The 24,100-nt window shown below is 36.4% G+C and overlaps 1 protein-coding gene across 3 annotated transcripts; it reads left to right on the plus strand.

The window, feature by feature from the left end:
• On the plus strand, positions 1-18,210 carry irf8 (interferon regulatory factor 8). 3 transcript variants are annotated; one of them, XR_005947038.1, is made up of 11 exons: positions 1-123; positions 572-749; positions 1,824-2,007; positions 2,508-2,596; positions 3,279-3,387; positions 3,923-3,970; positions 4,555-4,941; positions 5,307-5,425; positions 6,586-6,693; positions 7,227-7,419; positions 18,072-18,210. XR_005947038.1 is itself a non-coding variant. In XM_041221486.1 (10 exons), the coding sequence occupies exons 2-10, from the start codon at positions 573-575 to the stop codon at positions 7,299-7,301; spliced, it is 1,296 nt and encodes a 431-aa protein (XP_041077420.1). In that variant the 5' UTR covers positions 1-123; position 572; the 3' UTR covers positions 7,302-7,980. The 3 variants fall into 3 exon arrangements, 2 of the variants coding, with proteins under 2 accessions (XP_041077420.1, XP_041077419.1); XM_041221486.1 differs by lacking the exon at positions 18,072-18,210 and having other exon boundaries at positions 7,227-7,980; XM_041221485.1 differs by lacking the exons at positions 7,227-7,419; positions 18,072-18,210 and having other exon boundaries at positions 5-123; positions 6,586-7,185.
• The last annotated feature ends 5,890 nt before the right edge of the window (positions 18,211-24,100 follow it).

The raw sequence follows: 24,100 nt of genomic DNA on the forward strand, positions 1-24,100 counted from the left end.
ATGAATGTGAACGCTTTTTGTTATCAGTACAGTTAAAGAGCAACCCCTGATACAACAGAAACTGACAAGCTACACTAAACGAAGGACACACTGTGCATTTTGAGCGCGGCTAGAGTGAATCAGGTAAACATTTTCCTCATTTACAGAAGTCCATACACATTACTGTATTTATATATTTTTGTCAGGTTTAATTATTAGTTCATTATTCACCAAAGGAATATATTTTACGATTCGCTTTTATTATTATTATTATTATTATTATTATTATTATTATTATTATTATTATTATTATTGAAATGGTGTGTATATATATATATATATATATATATATATATATATATATATATATATATATATATATATATAATATAGTTACCGAGGTTACATTCTGTTAGTATAATAGGTGTAAAAAGCAGAAACAGTTTACTCCAGTTATTTATTAAATCCAGAATATAAGGGAAGCTAATTTTTATAACTAAAATTGCCGCTGTCTAGGTTACATATTAACTTTTTTGAAGATCCAGTAAAGGATGTAACTGTAGTTTAACAATTTTGTTCAATTTGAAATCAGAATGACAGACAGAAACCCTGGTGGAAGACGTCTTAGGCAGTGGCTGATTGAGCAGATTCAAAGCAATTTGTACGCAGGACTTTTGTGGGAAAATGAAGAGAAAACCATGTTCCGAATTCCTTGGAAACACGCCGGAAAACAGGACTACAACCAAGAAATCGACGCTTCCATCTTTAAAGTAAGTAAAGTGAAAATACTTAAACTGCGTGTGGTAGTTTGAAGATTTAAGTTGTGTGAGGATGCAATGGGTACTGCACCGCTTTACACTTCATACATCTATACTCTAAGTCTATTTCGTGCGCATTAAAATACAGTAAGTTAGACAAACAGTGGTGCCAACAGTATTGAAACCCTTCTATCTTGGCAAGTCAAATTTTCACTAAAACGCTATAGTTTGTTTTCGTTGCTTATATTACCACTTGGAAAACGTGAATGGAAATTATTCTAAACACTGTCAGTTTTCCACTCTGCTAACTATATTGTATAACATCTGAAATTTCAATTATGAACAGAAATATCAATGTTAAAAAATAAATAAATAAATAAATAAATTCTTGCCAAATTGTATTTAGATATGAAGAACTTTATTAAACAATAACGATGCTCCAAACTGAAAGGAATTTATTTTATTTACTTTTTCACAATAATTTCATAATAGTCAGCATAACTAAAAACTAATAATACCAACAAGATTTGTAAACTGGAGTAGCATAATACAAATGTAATATCAATCAATCAATCAATCAATCTTTATTTTATATAGCACTGTTCACAATAAATTGTCACAAGATGCTTCACAGGTTCAACATAGAAGTAATTATTGATATTATACAAGAAATAGCAAATATTAAAACATTTAATACAAAAATGCAATGCAATACAATACAGGGTAAAAACATTACTACTTAATATTAAGATGTGAACAATCGATTATAAAAGTGTATAAAAGTAATTGTCCTGCTTTCAAATATGGTGTCACATTTCTATAGCTATGGTCATTTACTGAAATACCGTGACACTAAGGAAATACACCACATTGTGTTTTTTGTAGCTTATGATTTCATGGCAGAATGGAAAAAGTTGGTCAGACTTGAAAAGAAACAACACTGATGCAATATGTTGCACTTACTTCACTTATACTATCACGGTAGCCATTCTTGAGGTATAGTGAACAGGCATCAAAGTCCATTTTGTTTGATTGAACTGCTAAGAAAGCCAATACAATGATTTATAATATGCACTTTTTTTTCAGGCCTGGGCCATCTTTAAAGGCAAATTTAAGGAGGGAGATAAAGCTGAGCCTGCAACGTGGAAGACGAGGCTTCGCTGCGCTTTAAACAAGAGCCCCGACTTTGAAGAAGTCTCGGAGAGGTCACAGCTGGACATATCCGAGCCTTACAAGGTGTACAGGATCGTCCCGGAGGAAGAGCAGAAATGTAAGGATTTGATCATTGTTTCTCAAAATACTCCCAGCGCCAGGAATATTTAGTAATTAAAGCATCTTATTAAAAACGTGTGCATCTGCCAATATCATTAGTGCTACCAGCTGCACCTCTGCAATCTGATGGAATGTTTAAGTATATCCAGTTTCGTTGTTACTGGTTAACATATTTAATCAAAACAAAAGCCAAGCTTAAACAAACCAAACATTGGCTGATGTGCAGCCATGATTACTTAAAATACATTGTTTAATTAATTCAGAAAATAAGATCCAGCAGCAGTTTTACTTTTAAAATGGTAAAATCCAACAACCAATATTTCCAGCTGCTTCTCAACTGTTGTAAATATGTTTGTATGTCAGTGTGTTAGTAATTGATGGTAACAAATCTAAGTTATTGCAATTTATCATCTTCCTATGCTTCAATTACATTAAATGAATGGCATCTACGATATTGAGGTAGTTATCAATAGTTAAGACATTGTTCTTTTTAAACAGGTAAAGCTGCAGCCATGAATGGGAGCAGCTGCAGTGATGTCACAGACATGGAGTGCAGCCCATCGGAACTGGATGAGCTCATAAAAGAGGTAACTACTCTGCATACTGTATATCTATGTGGATTGTGTTTATCCAATGAAAGTCTATACCTTTGCATTTGGAGAGCTGTGGATGACTGCTTTTTCCTCCCAAGTATCATAATCTTAAACAGCACAAGCTTGAACTAGCTTGAAATTTAAGTTTCCAGCAACCGATGATTTAAAAAAAATAGCAAACATAATTGCTTTCACAAAGTATGCTGACAAAAACTTTGTTTTTTTCGTGCTTTAGTGGCCTCTAATGCAAATTCACCCATAGACTTTCCCGTTCTTTTATTTTTTAAATAATCAAACATTTCTATGACACCACGCTTTTGATCTTACTGGTATACCATTAAAATTTGTCAAAGGAACACCTTTCAATGAATCTACAGTAGCCAATTCCAACTCATTGCAAGTGTGCTAACTCAAAGGCAATTACAAAGGTGCAGTAACTTTTTTTTTTAATTGTTGTAAATGATACACAACCATTTTGAATGAGTTTCAATAGAATTCAAATAGTTTTAAGCACAAACTAAAGCTGTTCTTGTGCCTAACAGCCCGCAAGATACTGGATCCCCCCCTAATTTTCACTGTTTATGTCATAGGTACAAAAGCATGTTTTAGGTAGCCCCACTGTTCCATTTTTTAACAAAGCTTTTTTTTTTTTTTTTTTTTTTTTTTTTCTTAACAGTCATCAGTCGATGAGTACCTTGGCATAATCAAGAGGAGTCACTCCCCTCCACAGGAGACCTGCCGTAGTCAACCACAGCAAGAGTGGTGGCCACAGCCAAACATGAGCCGTACGTGAGCTCCCATTGACATTAACACATGTAGAAGAAAGTGTAGATTCCCTTTTTACATTGCCTGTTATATTGAATATTTAGTAATATCATGATGTACCTGTGCTAGCCCTGCAACTAGCTAACTAAACTAACCATACTGATAATGTGATAAATTTTCTTTGTAAAAAAAAAAAAAAAAAAAAAAAACTTGGAATACACACACACACACACACACACACACACACACACACACACACACACACACACACACACATATATATATATATATATATATATATATATATATATATATATATATATATATATATATTATTTACTATTCTGTTTGAAATAAAATTAAAGGATCATTTGCTTCAATGTCTTCATTTACTGTAATTAACAGCATGGATGTAAAATGGTTCCTTACATGGGGAAGGAATAAAAACCCACTTATTCATCTTAAAATGTAAGATACTATAAACGATTAGGTAAAATATATATGTCTGCTGTGTAAAAGGGAACGTATTTCTTTATCTTTTGTTTGTTTTCACAGCACTGCCAGTGATGCAAGAACATCCAGCATCTGGGAATTTCAATGCAGGTATGAATTGTCTTTTACTGTAAGTGCACGGCTATACATTGCCAAAGTACGTGGTTCACATAAAGTATAGCATCTGTTGAGGCATCTGTAATTATTCACAAATATAATAAGAGGAGCAATTCCAAGACACTGATTACAATGGCTATAAAGAGCAAACATGTCATTGACTCATTATTCATTATGTAACAGGCAGAGGAGCCGGGCTCTTTTGAATTGTTGTTAAGATGTTTGCCTGTGTTGGGTTGCCAGTTTGCACCCAGCCTCTGCACTGTTACAACCGCAAGAAACTGCTACACTTATCTCAGTGGAAATTGCCTCAGTTATGTATGTGCACAGATCTAACAAATTTCTTCTGAGTATGAATTATAAACTAAAATCCAAACATCAATTTAAATGGATACAAGGGCTGTGGATGATATTCCACTGCAACATGTGACTCTTGCAACCTACTGTTCCTCAACCTATCTCTGGTATATATTTTGTGAAACTAGCAAGCCTTGTTATAAAATGACTCCAATAGGTCACCAGTTTATATAATTTGCAGCACTTTGGGTGTATGTTAAAGGCTTCTTTTGTTCTTACAGCCTTTTCACAGATGGTGATTACCTTCTACTATGGAGGAAAGATAGTGGGCAGCACCCCCGTCACTCACAGCGACGGCTGCCGTATCTCTCCATTCCAGCCGGCCGTCACCAATGAGGTCCTGTACGGGTCGGACAGCCTGCAGAATGTGAAGTTCCCCCCCGCGGAGATCATTGAGAACGAGCGCCAGCGCCACATCACCAGGAAGCTCTTCAGCCACCTGGAGCGGGGGGTGCTGGTGCGCAGTAACCGCGAGGGCATCTTCATCAAGCGGCTGTGCCAGAGCAGGGTGTTCTGGAGCGGCCTGTGCTCTCCCTACAGTGACAGCCCCAACAAGCTGGAGAGAGACGCAGTGGTCAAGATCTTCGACACCAGCAGGTTTTTGACAGGTAGTGTGCTTTTTTGTTTTGCTGTTGACCGCTTCCAACAATGTGTTACATCTTTTAAGTACTTGCCTTAGCACATTCTGCAAAATTGGGCTCAGGTTTTTTCTAGTTGACTGTAATAGTTTTATATGGTGTGAACTTGTGTGCCATTTGCTGCACACACACAGGGAATACATTACCACTAGTTGACAGGGAAGTTAACTTGACAAGGGTCAATGGCATTTGGCTTTTTTTTTTCTTTTTGGACAAAAATGTTATTATGTTGGTTTGTTCATCTTTTTTTTGTCTGTGAATGATTTTCAAGCCATGATGGAATAGTTGTCACAGGACTAAAAACACTGAAATTACATCTTTTTTTTTCCTTCCAGTTTTGCAGCTGTACCAGGAAGATCGATGCCCAGCTCCTGATCCCACAGTAACCCTGTGCTTCGGAGAGGAATTCCCTGACGCTCACCATATGAAATACCAAAAGCTACTCATTGTGCAGGTAAAAAAAAAATAAAATAAATAAATCCTAGCACTTCTTTTATTTTGAGACAGAACTGTGCATTACAAAAAGCATTAAAAAAGGAAGGACTTAAAAACAAGATGGTCCTGTCTTTAATTCATTTGATTCAGTAGCCTTTTCACTCCCCTTTTTATAATTGTTTAGTTCAACTTTATTTCGAAAAAAGTTCTTCCCTGGAAACATATCTTATAGATCTGCATGTTGGTCTGCAGTTCCCCAATACTCTGTACTGTACAAAATGTCTCTTACATTGGAAAAGCTCATTCACCTGTTCCCCCAGAAAGGGCCGCTTAAAAGGTACAGACAAATATTGAGGATTTGCTTTTTATCTTTTGAGACTTCAAAATTAAGGTCAGTTAAATAATGATAAGTAAACCATGAAATTGGTACTGAACATAGTAAAGGACTGGGGAATGGATTGCAAAAGAGACTACACCCTTTTAGTACTCCACTGTATTAATACATTAAAATGCATTTTCTGTGCACATGTGTTTCCTGTACCATGCAAATTATACCTGAGCTGCAAGTTAGTGATCCTGAGGCAGTCAGGCTTGTCTGTGATCTTGAACAAATAGCAACAAAACAATGCAGACATTTGGATAGGAATTGTAGTGCTTGTAATATGTAATGTCAGTAAAATACATAACTACATTTATTAAGCTGCTCAAAAACCTGTAATGTGGTCTTTTTACCTTTAAATCTGGGGCAAGTTATACCTGTGCAGAATTTGGCTGAGCTTTTCTGATTACAATAAAATCAAGGCCCATGTTGGGGATCAATTGTGGCATACAATGCATGTTTGAGGGCGATAAATGAATCTTTAACTAAAATGATCTGTTATTGATTACCGTTATTTTATTTTTATTGTAAACAATTATTTTGATATTTTACAAATGAACAAATATACAGATACAAATTCAAATCAAAATTCAATACAGTAAGAAAAAAGAAAATAATATATAATTACAGTAATGTAAAAGTAACATTTTGATTACCTTTATGTACATGTAACTAAAATGGCAGGACAGTTTAGACAGGTCGAGCAGTTAGAAATATTTACCTGCGAGTCATTTTATGTGAAATAAACGCTGGAAATTACCTGGAAATTCAACCATATTCATTCTTTTCACATTTTGTAGATCACACAAATGAACTGCCAGCAGCTCTTGGATGCTGTGAATGTACAGAGGCATAGCTACAGCAGTGGGAGCCTGGAGATTTCTGATGAGAACCAGAACGACCAAATGGCACGTATCTTTCAAGACCTCTGTAGTTATAGCGGGCCACCCAGACAAAGCTTTCGTGAAATTCAGCAGATTACCGTATAAAATGGGAGCATGTGGGGGGCTCAGTTTAACTTGCTTTAATATACTAATCCAAAAAATAAGTGCATATTCAGAGATTAGCTTTTTAGTTGAATTTCTGGAGTATGTTTTTTACTGTTTACCCAGTAGAAATTAGATAGGTTTAACTATCTGTTCTGTCGAATTATGTGTACATACCAGAAGTTAGGAGTCCAGAATACTCAATAGAAAAACAATGTACCTTAATTCGAATTGATTCAAATGCTTTTTTAAAAAAATATATTTTTCATGTCAGGATTTAGCTGTATGTAATATAATGTAAATAAAAATGTATTTTGTTATATTTTTAGTTTTTATATTTTAAGGTTTGTGCTTTACAAAATGTGACTATTTTGCATCTGAAAAACAAATAAATAAATACATTTCTAAAACATACTCTCAATACTTTCTTTTTTTTTTTTAAACTTTGAAAACAGGTCTCCACAAAACACACAAACCAACAGCTAGCAGAACCTCAAATGTCCAAAAATCACATCTCAATTTGTTTTTAGACATTGGGGTGAAGTAAATATCTTTACAAACGCATAATACCACATAATTACTGAAGCCAGTACTTTCCTTCATCCATGGCCAAGACTGCAAATATCCCGGTGAAGCTAAAAGTGCAGGGTATGTACAGACATGTGAAGGTTAGTACTTTAGACACCCTGTTGGTTAAAACTGAACACAGCATTCAATTTAAGTCTGCTGAATGAAACCAGTTTAACTGGAACATTGCAATTGACCCTTTCTTATCTGTAGCACAAACAAAAAAAATTTAACAAAATCAGCAGTACAAGGAAACATTTGTCTGATCTTCTTCCTGTTTTTACTAGATGATTCGCCCTAAAAGAAACACAATAGCTGGATGAGTTGGTGTGGGTCCTGATTATTAATTATTAAAAGTATTATTAAAAGCTATGATGAGTGGTCATGATCATTTCAGAGAAATACTCTCACTTTCCCAGTAGCTACAAATTGTATTAAAATGAAATGGAAACAACACTTAAAGTCCCATAGATACTATTTCAAGAAGAGCTAATACTGCAAGTGGTAAGAAAATAAAGAAATGCCTACTATACTCAGTTTTTTAAGTTAGCAGTATCCTGCTATAAAACCAGACAGACTGGGTAAAAACAAAACATTTGTATATTGACTGTTCACACATATCATACATTTTAGAAAACTCGAAACACACAGCTAAATAAAATAATTCAAGGTTGCTTCAACAACCACGTTGTTTGTCTATCATTTTATAAGATTAACACAGATTTTATTTTTTAAATATGTGCCTTTGCTTCACACAGTTAAAGTTATTGGTTGTTTTCAAAGACCAAATCAATAGCTTGTTGCTTTACCATGATCTTCACCACGACATGATGTCATCACCAGTCTTACTCATCTCAGACTAATAAAACTGGTGGTGCAGTTGTAACATTTTGCACACCTTTAGCACTCATTTTTACCACTTGAGACTAAACTGATTCTGTATTTCATACCAGCTTTGATAGAAACAAAATCCCAGTCATGGGTCTGTACAGCACAAGAGCTAAGCTAAATATCTTCAGAATTTCAATTAAAACATAGAAACAAACCTGAAATGTTATAACAATACTGTAAGGAGCCTCATATACACACGGCCAGAGTGTTTAGATCCCCAATTGTAGTTTTTGAATATGCAGGGCTTAGAACGTACCACAAACCTTAAGAGACGCCATTGATTGTAAAGATTTGCACGTTTCTTATAGATATACGCCATATATTCCTATATATATATATATATATTATATATATATATATATATATATATATATATATATATATATATATATATATATATATATATATAAAAAATTGTGTAGAAAGTACTGTGAGAAAGGTTTTGGAGCATTCTGGGCTGGGATTGAAGTGTGTTATCCATATTGGATTGACATGTAAACAATACAATGTGAGTAGTCCACTTGTGTTCCAGTATCAACAAATTCAGAACAATACAAAATTCACAACAATGCTGGCCACATGTCACTGCTATATAAAATGGTAACACTTCAAATAAAAATGAAACTAGTTATAAAACAGTGTGTACGCTATCCAGCTCGGAGTGTAACTGAACCACCCGCAAGGCAGTTTAACAGCAAATTGGCAAAAAAAAAAAAAAAAAAAAAAAGTGAGTATCGGATTTAACACAAAGTAAGACAAATAATGTAATAAACAGTTTCTTGGCAGGCTTTAAAATTCCTTTCTTATGCAGACCGCAGCAGGTGTTACTGGAAACTGAAATGACTGATGGAGTTTATTTTTATCCATTATGAACATGAGCAGAGCTACAGCCTGTGCTGCACCTTCTGCATTTTGTTTGACTGTTTTTAAAGGGTACATAAGGACCTTTTCATTTTATTGTGTTGCATGTTCTCATGTGTTACTGCAACTGTTTTGGGGTTTTTTTGACCACTTTTTAAAATTTTTAAATTGCATTCCCTGCCTCAAGATGGCTTCACATGTACCCGCATGAACCTCTCAGAACTACATTTCCCATCATCCTCACATATGTAAATGAAATTGATTTACCTGTGAGCAGGAGGATGATGGAAAATCAGATAAAGAACCTGGATCAACTCATATTACCTCACCTTTAAAAAGAGCTATGATTGTCACTCAAACCATATTGTCTTAATCGCCCAGTTAGGGAAAGAGTTTCTGTCTGCCTAAACTTGTTCTCCACACAAGCATCAAGCAAAAGTGTTTAAAAACAAAATAGGATAGTTGAGTAAGGTGTAGTACTGTATCAACATTTTTTATTCAAGGGTGGTGGCAAAATCAGACTATGGTGAACATTCTCCAATTTTATGAAAAATTAAATATAAAAAAATAAATACATAAATAAAACACTGTCCACATTCAAAACAGACTTCATTACAGCTTACAATGACAATGTTTCCACATTTGGTCAATAGCTATGTCTTTGTTGATCAACCAGAAGTGAGAATGCATTACAGGCTGAGGAAACTAACATATGATAGTTTAAAGGCACTTGCAAAAAGATGACATGTGGACAGAACATTGCAATTCTCGAATGGCAAGTTACACATTAAAGCCCTGCATTGTCCCCAATACCCACTTTCAGTAACTCCTGGTATTTGCTTCCCTAAACCTAATGTCACAATCTTGTAATTAATGTTTCTTTATTTTTTTTTTCAACCCATACATTTCACAAGAGCCATCCCACTCTTCTGGTCACATTTGAAATAAGAGTATAATATGATATAGGCCTGTCATTTTTATACTGTTTTACTGCCACTTTTGAGTGTAATTACACCGTGTAACAAATTATTATTATTTTTTTGTTCCCGGGTAGTAAGTGTTATTTCCTAATTGCTTATGCCTCAAAAGTATAGAAAATGACTATTATTCCCCACAAACTCTGCAAAAATGACTACAAAAGATTTAGAAGTGAGTAGTTTATTCGAGATTTACGATTAGAACTACTCACTTCTAAATCTTTTGTAGTCATTTTTGTATTACTTTATTATAATACATGTTAATTTGGATTCATATGTTGTTTTTTTCTGACTTTATGTGAACAAAAAGACACACATTTGCCTGTTTTCCCACTGGAAATAGTGATATTTTGAAATATCACTGTCCTGGTCACAAAAGCAAAGTTTGTGGGGAATAATAGCCATTTTCTATACTTTTGAGGCATAAGCAATTAGGAAATAACACTTACTACCCAGGAACAAAAATTGTGTTACATAGTGTTATTCATGTTTAAATTAATTAAGAAATAATTTCTGATAATATAAAAATGACAAATTTATAACTGACTGACTTTAAGATAACAACTTAATAAACAATTCACACATGCATACTGAAAATATTTCTAACTATACTTCATCACACCTTACCTCACTACATACATTTGCATTCATGGGGGTTTCTAATTGTATCTGGCAAGTAGTTGTAGATCAGATGATACAATTAAAGCAATGCCGGATGAGTGAATTGAGATCTACACCTGTCTTGCAAAAGTTTTATATTTGTAATTCAGTAAAAAAAAAAAAAAAAAAAACTATGAGCAATGCTATTTTTTGACTTGAAATGTTCCATCGACCAAAAAAAAAAAAAAGTTCTGATCAGGCTGCTTGCTGTTTCCGATGAACACTCCAACCTATAAACTGAAATATATTTTTCCGTGGAAACTGTAAACAAGAAGAAACCAGTTTTTTTTCAGTTCCTTACTGGGTCACTGAAATGTCACTATCATGATTGTGGTGGGTTTTTTTTTGTAACCAAATTGTTGATGTAAGTAATTCCATACTGTAAAAACAAGAAGGTGGAGTGTGATTATACTTTTACATTTAAAATGTTTACTGAAGTAAATACATCAAATTGTGTATGATGAAACAACAAGCCTGTGAAAAGAAGCTAGCAAAGTAACTTGCTATACAAAGTGGAAAATAATTCTGTGGAATTTACCATACTCCAGTGTATCTTCACTGCCTCTTTCCCAGCCCTTGCTCAACTTGGGCAGGCTTTGTCTCCCACTTTGCTCTGCTAATGCATTCTGTGTTGTGCGGAGGGAATTACTGAAGGGTGCCATTGTCCATCACAGCACTGCTGCTTTCAAAATCATCACCCTGTACCCAGCATTCATTCACTATTACTCAGATTCTACATTTTTAATTAGATTTGAATATATATATATATATATATATATATATATATATATATATATATATATATATATATATATATATATATATATATATATATATATACACTTTGTTTTGACCTGAATGCAATATATGTTATCGCAAAACAATGTAAAAACAAAACCTTTGCAGTGGAAAAATACTCACAGTGGAACATTTAAAAATGTTCAAGTAAGTACTTGTTCATTCCTTGTTGTTCGTATAAGGAACATTCAACAATAAGGGGACACAAAATTCCCCAATATTGTTTAAGCAAACAAAACAACATTCGTTACTAAATTTTTTCATGACTTTTGAAAGAGTGTATGAAAACGTGTGGTGGTACCAGAACAAGTGTAAATGGGGAAGGAGGTTAATTAAGAGCTCTTACTGGTTAATTTCTGCTCGAGAACAGTTGAAAAAATAATCGAGATATTGTCAACTGTGTACCAAAACCAATTATAGATGCTGTTAACATAGTACCTGTGCTACGACAAATTCTCATTGGACACGTTATTTTGGTCCACAACACAGAACACTATAAAATAGTGAGTTAGATGTAATAAATAAATAAATAAATAAATAAAAAGGAAAATGGAAAATGACATCTGAAGCTACAGTATGTGCTCTTTTGTTACAATGCTGCTGGTAAAAAACAAGTCCTGAAATTAACAACTGGCATTAATATTAACCTCAATAAATCTGACAAATATTAAACTATTCAACGTATGTACACAGAACCACATTTGTGTACCAATAGCCATGTACCCGTGCTCAGGAGTCTCTTCAGTGCGTTTTGAGAAAGAGGGTAGTGGTTATTAGATCTACATTAGATCAAATCATTTGCTATGTTTTATTCACTCTAAAAAGACACCTGCCCTGTTTTAGTTTAGTTTATATTAATATCATTGCCATATTTTAATAGATTAAAAGTGAGTAGATTATTCTGGGCTGGTACTGATTCATAGCTCTAACACTCTCACCATGTTTAACATGGTGACCTTGTGAAAAGAACAGAACACAACCAGTCACCACATACAGACAAAGTACACACTGCCATTACAAACAGTCTATTACTGGCAATTAAAATGAAGCACTCTCAAAGGAATAGAACTCTTCTCTAGTAGTAAGGTGTTAACAACATCACTGAACCCACCCACACAAATCAGCAATGCTCTAACAAACACAGGAAGGGTAGAGCAAAGTTACAAGATCTGCTGTACTACAAGATCTTTTTATATGATGGAGGGGAAAAATGAAACCAAGATGTATTCAAGATAAACCATTTTTGAAATGTGCTTGAAATGGGATGAGATTGCAAGTAATGTTTACTGATACATATGGGGTGGATGTGGCTTCATTTATGAACTGGAATGGGAATTAGCTTGATAAAATGTAAGAGGAATGGCATATCAGATCGAATGATTTAGTAAAATGAATATGTGAAAGAAAGTCTGCATCATTGATATGGTCACCAACACGTTTAGCATTCAGTGTTTACATTATACACTGTAACCCTGTGTAAAAATGATGTCACAAACTAAACCTGTGGATATATTGTTTTTCCAGACCATTTCTTAAAAATAATTCTGTATCTTTGGGATAAAAAAAGTGAGCTATGAGTATCTATACTCATAAATAAGACCCTGGTATTTTGAAGTAAGTCACTATCTTCTGGATGTTTTCAAATGCTCCTGTAAAGGTCATTTTTGCAATGTTTTGATATTGAATTTTGCATAAGTCCAGTTTCAGATTGCTGTACACCTGTAAAAATGACACAGATACACAGATACAGGTATAGGCATATACCTCCATATTCTTTTACTATCAATATCCTGTGCTAAAGAAGTTAATTAGCCAGTTTGTTCTCAATTAGATAATTGCTCCTCTCTCTCTTTACATTATATACACTGATGTGCAAAAGTCTTAGGCATGTTGCATTTCTCTACTCTGATGCATTATGAGCATCAACAATTTACTGAAAGCCTCCACTAGTGTTTTCTACTATTATAACAACCTTGGCTTGCATAAAGAAGGAACAACATTGAGTGAAATAGCCCACGTCACTCGATTTTCAAGGTATAGTACCCGAAGCATAATCAACAATTACAGAGAAACATCATCTGTAAATGACAAACCCAGGACTGGAAGACACAACAGAACTGGTAAAAAGCACATGTGTCGTTGTCCATCCATCAACAATCCAAAGCACCTTTGACCATTGTTCCATAGTCCAATTTCTGTGATCTTGTGCATATTTTAACCTTTTAGTCTTGTTCCCCTTTCTTAAAAGAGGTATTCTTACTGCAACACATCCTTTAAGTTGATGGACAATGACAGCTGTGCCTTCTGCCAGTTCTGTTGTTAATTCAACGTTTGTCTTCTTTCTATTCCTGAAGGATATTATCTTCAAGTATTGCTCATCCTTGTTAGACAGCTTTTTGAGTCTTCCAGTCCTGGATTTGTCAATTACCGATTATGTTTCTCTGTACTTGCTGATTATGCTTCGGATACCACACCTTGAAAATTGAGTGGTGCAAACTATTTCACTCAATAGTTTTCATTCTTTATGCAAATCAAGGTTGTTATAATAGTAGAAAACACTAGTGCATTCCTCAGTGCACTTTTCAGACAGCCTCCAAATTATAATAATCTCCAAATTGTGATATCCCTTAGTGACGTGCAGTTTTTTTAGCAAGTTTCAAGACAATTGGACAACCGGTTCTATATGCAAAACATTAAAGTGTGACATCCATACAGCCACTATCTATAGTAAATACCTTGGCCCAGCATGAGAGAGGAAGGTTATACATGGTTATTTTTGCATTGCACATGCAACACTGACTTTGCTATTAATATCAGAATGATGGCCCACAGTATTTCACAATATATTGCACGAATGGTCCAATCTGCATCCGGTAACAAGCGACTCAGTGGCTCTTATCCCGTGATGAGACACTTTTCATTTTATTTCTAGCAACTGTTTGCTGAAATGTTGAATTGCACAACTAGTGTAGAGTGAGCAACTTAATCAAAAGCTCAGCTGGGGTCAACCTATTTATTGCTTTTTACAGCAGCACTACAAAGTGCACAACAAACGTGTATAACACATGTGCTAAACTATTCATTCCAGAGACTAAAAAGTTATACATTTTTAGACTGTAAGTCAGTTTAACAGTTTTATGCTGATGCGATTTTATTCATTTCTTAGAACTCTTCTGCTTGCTTCCGCCCCTTATAAAAGTTTACCACGGTATTTTGGCACACTGCTTTTCTCATGATTATACTTTGCAAGATTAGATGTTGTTTTTGTATTGTATATGTTTCTATGCTTTGTCTGTGTATTTTCTTTGATTCAATATAAAAGGCAAGCTTGTATAAAGTTACTGATAAGGATACATTCCTCATTTGGGTATGATATATGGAGGTTGTCAGTGTCTTGTACTCTTTTGTACCAATGTTTGTGACTTGCAGTAAGACATCTTATTAGCAGGCTGTGTGTTTCCAATGCAAGGATTGTGTATTTTATCTTAGAAAATTAGAAATCATCAAAAAAAATATGTAAAAGGTATGAGAGGATACCAAGCAGTACTGGAGAACAGTTACAAAATGAAAGAACTGTTGAAGAAAGATGTCATCATGGGCTAGGTATGAAAAAGCAATATTTAGAGTTCTTTTGTTAGATAGGATGAATGCTAACTCTTATGCCTTTTTTTTATTGTACACTGTTCTATAAGTCTGATAAAGCATCAGCATTAAATTGATTAACTGTTGTATTGAGAGAAGCACTCTGAGTTAATCCACACAATTAGACTCACACCAGCGTGCCAGTTAACAATACTATGTATTTATCATAGTTTACTGTGGTTTTTCATGTTTCATATGTTTCCCAATATCTCAGGGCTTTACAATGCCATGCTTTTACTATGATTTTTTACACTTTGCTATGCTATGCTATGGGAAACTTTTATTTGAGCTGTAATGATAGGCATGAATAAACAACAACTGAGTACCAGTACATTTGTTTATTTCACCTTCATTAGGGCACTATCACCTTCTCTGATGAAGAATCGTAATCTTTATTGCTTTAGTACCATTATTTTATGGTTTCTTGATTAGCCGTATCTTTGCTTTAGCTATATATTTAGTTAACTTCCCGCAAATTCAGACCGATATATTATTGTAAACATGCTTACGTCACGGGCTTACAGTTACTGGCAATACATCCTTTGCGCTTTGTAAACATTCATGGCCCAGTATAAAAGTAACTCGCTTACAAAATAAATCTGTAAATCTTCTCAAATGGGCAATTCTGAAAGAAACACATGTTACTGCAAATTTCATTATAAAGTATGATATCTGGTCCTACACTAGGTTAAAGGAAGTCCTCGGTTTGCTTGCCTTGCTATCCAGGAAGTCTGGTACTGCTTTACTTCTTTGGTCATTTTATCACAGACTCTCTTCTGGGTCAAAGCATATGACTGGCTGAAAGCATGTCAGTAACTAGGGGAAGCAGCTTATTGATAATTGACAGGAAAGAAGAAAGTAAAGGGGTGAGGGCAATTTCACCCTTGAGATGAAATGACCCAGGGTGTGCAAGACAGACATTTCTTTAACCTAGTGTAGTACCAGATACCATGTTATAAAGTGAAAATTCATGTTTGCTAAAATATCTGTTTATTTTTTAAACAGCACATTTGAGACCTATTTTGGCAGCTGCTATCACTTTGATGCTTTGTTATAAATATTACATACTTTACTTCAAAACACCCCCAAATAAATAAATATATACTGTATCACATATAAACTACTAGGTAATAACATGGAAATAATTAGTACCTGATAAAATAACACAAAGCCCACCCTCATAGAAGCTATATAATGGAAACCTAAATAGCCTACAGGGGGGCTTTTGTAGTCGATATAATTTTATGCCTGGCACTAAAGGCTCTGTTAATACACTTAAACCATATTCCTGCCCTCTCCAAACATTTCTAATGCAAAAACAGTCTGAACAAACCCTTATTTGACTTTTATTGACAACACCGAACTTACAAGTTTAATAGGCTATGATTGAGCAACTTCCTCTTCTTTACTGGTTGTCATTTTGTTTACTATGTAGAAAGGATTTAACTGAAGAATTAAAATCAGAGGGTCCATTAAATACTAAACATCAATATTACTCTAAATTGCTGCTTGACTGCTAAACAGCTCACAGTGGATTCCTGCAGTGCGCTGGATTTGGCATAGCAGACATGGAAGCAGAGGTACAATATTGATATTGTATAAAATGTACCGAAATTTGTATGACTTCTGCATGCAATGACTGCAATATGCTTGCAAGTTCACGCAAGGTCTTGTCTACTCTGTTCGAACGATACCCAAAGAGGTGCAGAGGTCTTAACTCACTTTGATGGACGCATCACAATACATGTCAATAAAAATGTACTCACCCCAGCTAATTCTCTATAATTACTGTACCCCCCCCTTGCAATCCCACAATAAACATTGAAGGTATCCACTTACATAAACACCAACAATACCAACATTATCTTCATGTTACTCATTTTGTAAATACTAATCATTCATCACAGTTAGGGGTGGAACTAAAAGTCCCATTGGATAACAGTATGTACTGAAGGTTTGTTCTTTCAATTCTGTAGTCTAACATTTCTCAAAAGAGAAATAGCCAACAACAAAAGGATCAAAAAGTAATTTTGTCACTCTTTCATTTCATGTCTTCCCAAAATGGAAACCGCTTCACTATATTTAAATGTTATGACATACTTTTTAATGTGTGAACTTATAATTTTTCATACTTCCTTAACAAACTGTTCAGCTACTGTAAATATATGTTGGGCCATGTGATTTGGAATTACCATGATCTTGCAAGATCCCCAATGATCAAATCATCGGCCATAAGGAGTTCCCCTGCACTGCACAGCAATGAACTAAGCTGCGCTCAAGTGGCAAAGCAGCTGTAAGCACATGTTTGCTGTTGTGGAACCGCGAGGGTAGATTTGGACTGTACAGCAAATACATAATCACCTACGCTTCACACTCATGACCATTCATCACAATTAATTTAACTTCTGATACACAAATCATTGCACAGTCCAATCTATTATCCAATCGTCCACTAACAACCCCTGGAAACGATTCTCTACCTTTTCTTCCCTCCTCAATCCCCCCTACCCTCAACATCTGGCCTGGTTCTCCTCCTACCTCTCCGACTGTACCTACCAGGTAACCTGGCGCGGCTCAACCTCCATATCTCACCCTCTCTCAACAGGAGTCCCCCAAGGATTAGTCTTGGGTCTCTCTTGTTCTCTCTCTACACCAGCTCATCGTATCCTTTAGTTTCTCATACCATTTATATGCTGATGATGCTCAGATCTTCCTCTCCTTCCCCCCTCTGACCCCACCATCCCCTCCTGTATCTCTGTCTGCTAGCTCCTCCTGGATGCACTTGCATCAACTCAAACTCAACCTCTCTAAGTCTGACCTCCTTTTCTTCCCCTCTTCATCTTCCCCCTCCACTAATTTCTATCTCCATTCCTCTGGAATTTACCATGCTCTCTCCCTCCTCAGCCAAGAACCTTGGGGTAACCCTGGACCCCTGCCTCTCCTACTCCCAGCACATCTCCACTCTCGCATGCACCTGCCAATTCTCCCTGAGCAACACACGAAGAATCCGACCCTTCCACATCAACTACTCCACGCAACTCCTAGTCTAGGCCCCGGTACTCTCCCGCCTAGGCTATTGCAAATCCTTCCTGGCTGGCCTCCCTCCAGTGGTGGAATGACCTTCTTATGGAAGTCAGGACTGCTCAGTCCCTGACCACCTTCCAATGCCTCCTCAAGACACACCTCTTCAGACAACGTCTGTAAATCTCACCTTTTCTGGAGTCCCTTCTGGACAATATAACACTCTGCCTTTAATGCACTTTAACTTGCAATTATCTGCTCCCTATTACTGTATTTAATCGTGCACTTCACCCCATCTGTAGTATTTTGTATTTCACTTGTACTCTTATATAACCCTGATGTAACTATCAATACTGTTATCTGCTCTTGAACTGCCCCGATATCAAATTGTACTGTGTTTTGCAATTGCTCTTATTAGGACTGAAGTCATTGTATTTAGTATCTTGCTCTTAATTGTACTGTAATTATTGATATGTATTTTTTGTATACAACTGTAAGTCACCCTGTGTAAGGGCATCTGCTAATTAATTAATTAATTAGTTTAATAATAATAATAATAATAATAATAATAATAATAATAATAATAATAATAATGGGAGAGGGGATGCCCCAACTAGAACCCAAAAAAGAAAACTACAATAAGTTTGTACATCTTGTGTCTCTGCTGGTTTTCTGCATCTCATTGGTGCTTACAACTAGCCGAAAAGCAGGAGGAAAAAGTAAAAAAGTGTGTGAAAGAAAAGATGACTTTGAATATTTGTAATAAAAAAGTGGAATATATCAAACTTTTTCATGATGATAACACACAAATTAACCATCAGTACTGAGTATTTCTGCCCTGTGGTTCACGTACAACCAGAAGCAAACAAACTTTGGAGAAATATTTGTGGAATGTTCTGCTTGGTTTTGAGGTTGTGTTTGGCTAAGCAGATTTTTTCATCCTAGTTTATATTAGTTTAAATCAGGTGAACTATTATGTAAAGCACTACTGGTAGGTTACTTCAAGGACTATTGTACACCTATGAAGTGTTACAGTATGTTAGGTCTGATCTTGGTTCCTCTTTTTATCAAGGTTATTTTTATATAACTGTTCCAGCACATTGCACTCTCCGTTCCAGTGTGGGCTACAGGCTTTTTATAAACCATGTACAAAAATGAGCATATCTACTGGGGATATCATATTCAGATTAGAGGGGCTTCTCAAATGGCTATTTATTCTTGGTTAATCAGGTGTTAAATCATCACAGTAATATTAACAGTCACAAGATTATACATATTATAGTCAGAAGTGCCACCAAACCGTGACCAGGTGAAACAGTGAGATTTAAAAAAAAAAAAAAAAAACACATTCGCAATCTACAATGGTTACAAGATTATACAAATTATAATCAGAACTGCTAACAAACTGTGCCCAGGAGAGATAGTGAGATTTAAAAAAAAAAAACGAAAAACGTTTATAATCTACATTTAAACATAACACATACATTATTGGCAGGCAGTCCCATTTTGGAGCCAGAATACAGAGTGGACATGATTGTGACATTTGTGTATAGGGGTGGGTTATGAAATTAATACTCAGGAGATCATACACAAAAAAACACTCATTATCATATAATTGATGTATCCCCCCCAACTCGACACGACAATCATGACAGTAAAAATAGACATAATGAAGCGTTCTTACCTTTGTATAAGTTAGTGATCAGCAGATGTGTCAGCCGCATGAAGAGCACAGCGTGTGGTTTTCAGTGACTCTACTGTGCAGAATAAATGCATTTTAATGTAGAATAAATGCATAAATATCAGGACTTTCTTCCTATGCTGGACTTTTACTAAGCAATCGGGACTATTACGACCATTATAGGGAATGTTGGCATGTATGTTACACATCCCCACATGTTGATATAACTGTAAAAAAAAAAAAGAAACATATCTGTAATTTTTCTTTTCATTGTTAACATCCTGAAAACTTTTTACACTTATAACTTTAAAGTCTGTTTCAAAGCTCTTTTCAAAATGTCTGCTCTAGTGCAGTGATGGTGTAAGGATTAATGCCCACATTGTCAAACAGGCAATGCGATGTGGTACGGAACAGAAAAGACAGAGCATTTGTTGTTATGTTTATTTATTTATTTTAAAATTTTTTAGGACAGATCTCAAACCCCAGTGCACTAGAGCATCCATTTTCAAAAGCTCTTTGATACAGACTTTAAAGTTATAACTGTAAAAAGTTGTCCAGATGTTAACAAAGAACAGGTACATTATTTAAACAGTTGTATCAACATATGGGGATGCATAACAATATATTTTTCAGAACCCTGATACTTCAAATCATCTAATCAGAGTTCTGAAATTGCTAAAGATTATTATTATTTTTTAATATTCAGATTGTAGTTTTTTCAATCTTGTGCTCAGAATTAAATTAAAAGAGCAAATTAGATTAAATTCTACACAGTGCCATGCGGAGGCTTACAGCAAAATGGAGCATTAACCTCAAGCTTAAAAGTAGGAACATAAAGACAAGTGTTGAAGCTCCAGGAACCGTTAATGTTCCTGGAGCATTTTTCAGTGGATGATATCAACAACCTGCTTCCGTATCACAAAGCATAACCTTGTATGAAAATTAATTCACACAATATGAATTGTTTTATCATTATTTATTAGTACTGACACAAGTCTTAGAACTAAATCTGTCAGATGATTCCAGAATACTGGGTCTGAGTTGGGTTTGTTCTTTTAGGATGAGACAATAATGATCGTCTACAGCCAAACAACTGCTCGGGAGTCTGAAACATTGCTGCTCTAGATGGGTGTCAGCAGATCCTCATTATGTGAGGTTATGTGAATAAGATTTTGGGTTACCTTTTCTGTTGTGAGGACATAACTGTAGTGCAGAACAGGAACTTGCAGCAGCTCTCAGACAGGAAACCAAGTCTCATCTGTCTCAGTTTGGATCTAATTTTGCTTCATACTGTTCAGTTTGCAAGAATGTATCATAGTGACTTTCCATTCACTAGGACTTCAAGACTAAAGAAATATCACACATTACATTTATAAGTCAGAAAAAGCACAGCAAGAGAGAAATGTCAGCTGAGAGAGAGAAAATAAGAGTGTAACATGTTTAATAAAAGGAGAAGTGCTTTGGGATTTTCTTAATTCAGCACTTCAGTGGTAATAATGCCATAGAGGAGTATTTGCCAGTGCCAGACAAAACATGCGTCTCTCAGGCAAGCCTCGGTGGAGGAGGTCATCTGACAGACAAAGAGGCCACTTCTTCCTGAGTACTGCTGCTGTGTCTGCACTGTAACCAGAGTGACTCATTGCGACACTGAATGTTGAGGTTTGAGGCGTCAGTGGTCTCAAACCAGCCCAGATGTTGAGGGTAGGGCTGCACGTGAGCCACCAAGAGTAGATCAGGGAATTGATTGAGACCCTTTTTTAAGATAATGAAAAGATAGGAAGAGCATACATTAGAATTCCTTAAAGAGACACAGTCAATGGTCAAAAACTGCATGTGCATACTGCTTCCATTCATAATAATAATACCTTTATTTTTAAATAGTGCCTTTCATAGTGGACCACCATCACAAAGCGCTTTACAGAGGTAGGCTGTGAACTGTGTATTATATGCAGAGCCACTTACAATAGGACATTGATTTAACATCTCATCTGCAGGATGGAGCACAGGGAGGTTGAGTGACTTGCTCAGGGTCACATAGTGAATCAGTCAGTGGCAGAGGTTACAAGCACTGGACTTTAGCTGCTGGATCACACTGCCTCCTTGATGTAATTATTTACATAATTACATCAGACTTTATATACTTTTAGAGACTGCTATACACTTATTGACTTGTTAATGCACTTCATAAAAGGGAACTAGTCCAGAACTTGTAGTATAGTAAAAATTAATAATAAATAAGTATTTGACAGCACATAAAATCCATCAGCGCAGGAGTACAGAAACCCACTAGTGTTGTGCATGGGCCATGCACTAAACACCACTTGCACTGTGCTCAAGCACTGGATAAGTGAGAATGCCATGCGCTTACCCACTAGCGCCGTAGCAGAGGGTACCTAACACCACGCACAGAGTACTGTGGGCATCTTGTGAACCACGTACCATGCAGCACTGTATGCTTGTAAATTAGTGTAGTACCAAGCACCGTGTGCACCATGTGAACTGTGTGCACTGTTCGTACTGAGCCCCGTGCGCACTGCGTACCGTGCAGCAACGTAAGCTGGTGCTCTAGGTCTGAGGCAGTGGCCTAGCACTGTGTGCACCACGTGCACCCTGCGCCGTGAGCACAGAGTACTGTGCAGCACCGTGCGTTCCCGCACTAGCATTGTAGCAGTGGGTACCGTGTACACCGCATCCACTAGGCATACCAAGCACTGTGTGCACAAAGTACTGAGAGCACTATGCGCACCGTGTACCGTGCAGCGCTGTGACTGTGCACTGACGCTGAAGCTGAAGCACTGGACACCATGTGTCGTATGCACTGAGCACTTGTGCACCGAGAGACCTAAGTATCAAGGGATATGTGTGTGCCACGGTACCAAAGCCTGGACGGGCTGCTACACAAATGTGCCTACCTTAATAGCGTGGTCACACACACCTGGTCAGCACGTAGCGTGTACCAAAGCTATGGTGGGCGAATTGAAGCAGAAAGCAAAAACATGGTAAAAAGATAGTATAGGGGAGAGCACACTGTTTTTTTACAAGGCCCAACTCACCGAAGTTGGTGGGCCCATGCAGCTGGCAGGGTCTACTTGACAGCGGGGATGCGGCAAGGCCTAGCCCCATGGAGGAGAGCGTGGCTGGAAGAGTCACTCAACAGTGGGTATACGGCAAAACCTAGCCCACTGGAGGAACTGTGTACTCTCAGAAAGAATAGACAACCTGTCGTGGATGACTGCACAGGCAGTCACTCACACATGACAGACAGATCAAAAAGCGACCTTCCACGCAAGCGAGGAGGCCGCTGAAAGGCAAAAAGTCTCCGTCTTTTTCAAAATTGTTGATTTCTGGAGAGCAGTGAGCCAGCTTTCAGCATGAATGCAAGGGAAATACAATCGACTCAATTTGACTCGAGAAGCTCTTTTCTATCACGCTCTCAGCTCAACAAAGAGGTCTTACCGTACCATCTTGAGAAGTAAAAAGAGAAATGGCTTCCTTTGGATGATAGTTTTATCCCCTCTGTGAGCGGGACCGAGTGCATCATCCCAGGAAGGGGCCTACAGGCAGCTCTCGCATAGAGAGCTCTACAATACCTACCCAATGAGCATGCATATCCCATACGTAATGTGGTTGGTGGTCTTCTTCGAATTGAAAGGGAACATAACAAGTGTGTGCCATGCAGATACTGCTTCACAGTTCTTTTCACTACACTTCACACACACACTAAGAATTTGTACAGAAATGAATACCATTTCACACCAGATTTTTATACAGTGGAAAGAGAAAAATTAATACAAGCACCAAATCCCAAAGTAGTGGGTATGAAAGCAAGTTCAGCTCAGTAACACCATGGCAACGCAGTATCAGCACTGCACACGTGTGTCCCTCACTTCCCAGAATTTTGGGGATTCCCTGTGTTTATGTACAGCACTATAAAGAGGCAGGGAACCAGCAAACTTCAACATTAGTTAACTAAAGTAACAGCTTCCTCTATATACATCTGGTTCATGCTGCACAGATCAACAGTTTACTATAGTAGCTGATGTGTAAGACTTCAACTCAGGACATTAATGCTTAAATATTGAATTAAACAAGTGAACTCGCTCCCCCATTCTCCTCTGGTGTCCTCGCTACTGTAATAAATCACAATGTGAAAACCTTTCAGACATGTTGGTTTTTCATAGCCTTGCTACACAAAGGGCTGTATCAAACTGCTGCAGTATATATAGTGACA

This window comes from Polyodon spathula, chromosome 21 (genome assembly GCF_017654505.1).
Source record: "Polyodon spathula isolate WHYD16114869_AA chromosome 21, ASM1765450v1, whole genome shotgun sequence".
NCBI classification, from domain to species: Eukaryota; Metazoa; Chordata; class Actinopteri; order Acipenseriformes; family Polyodontidae; genus Polyodon; species Polyodon spathula.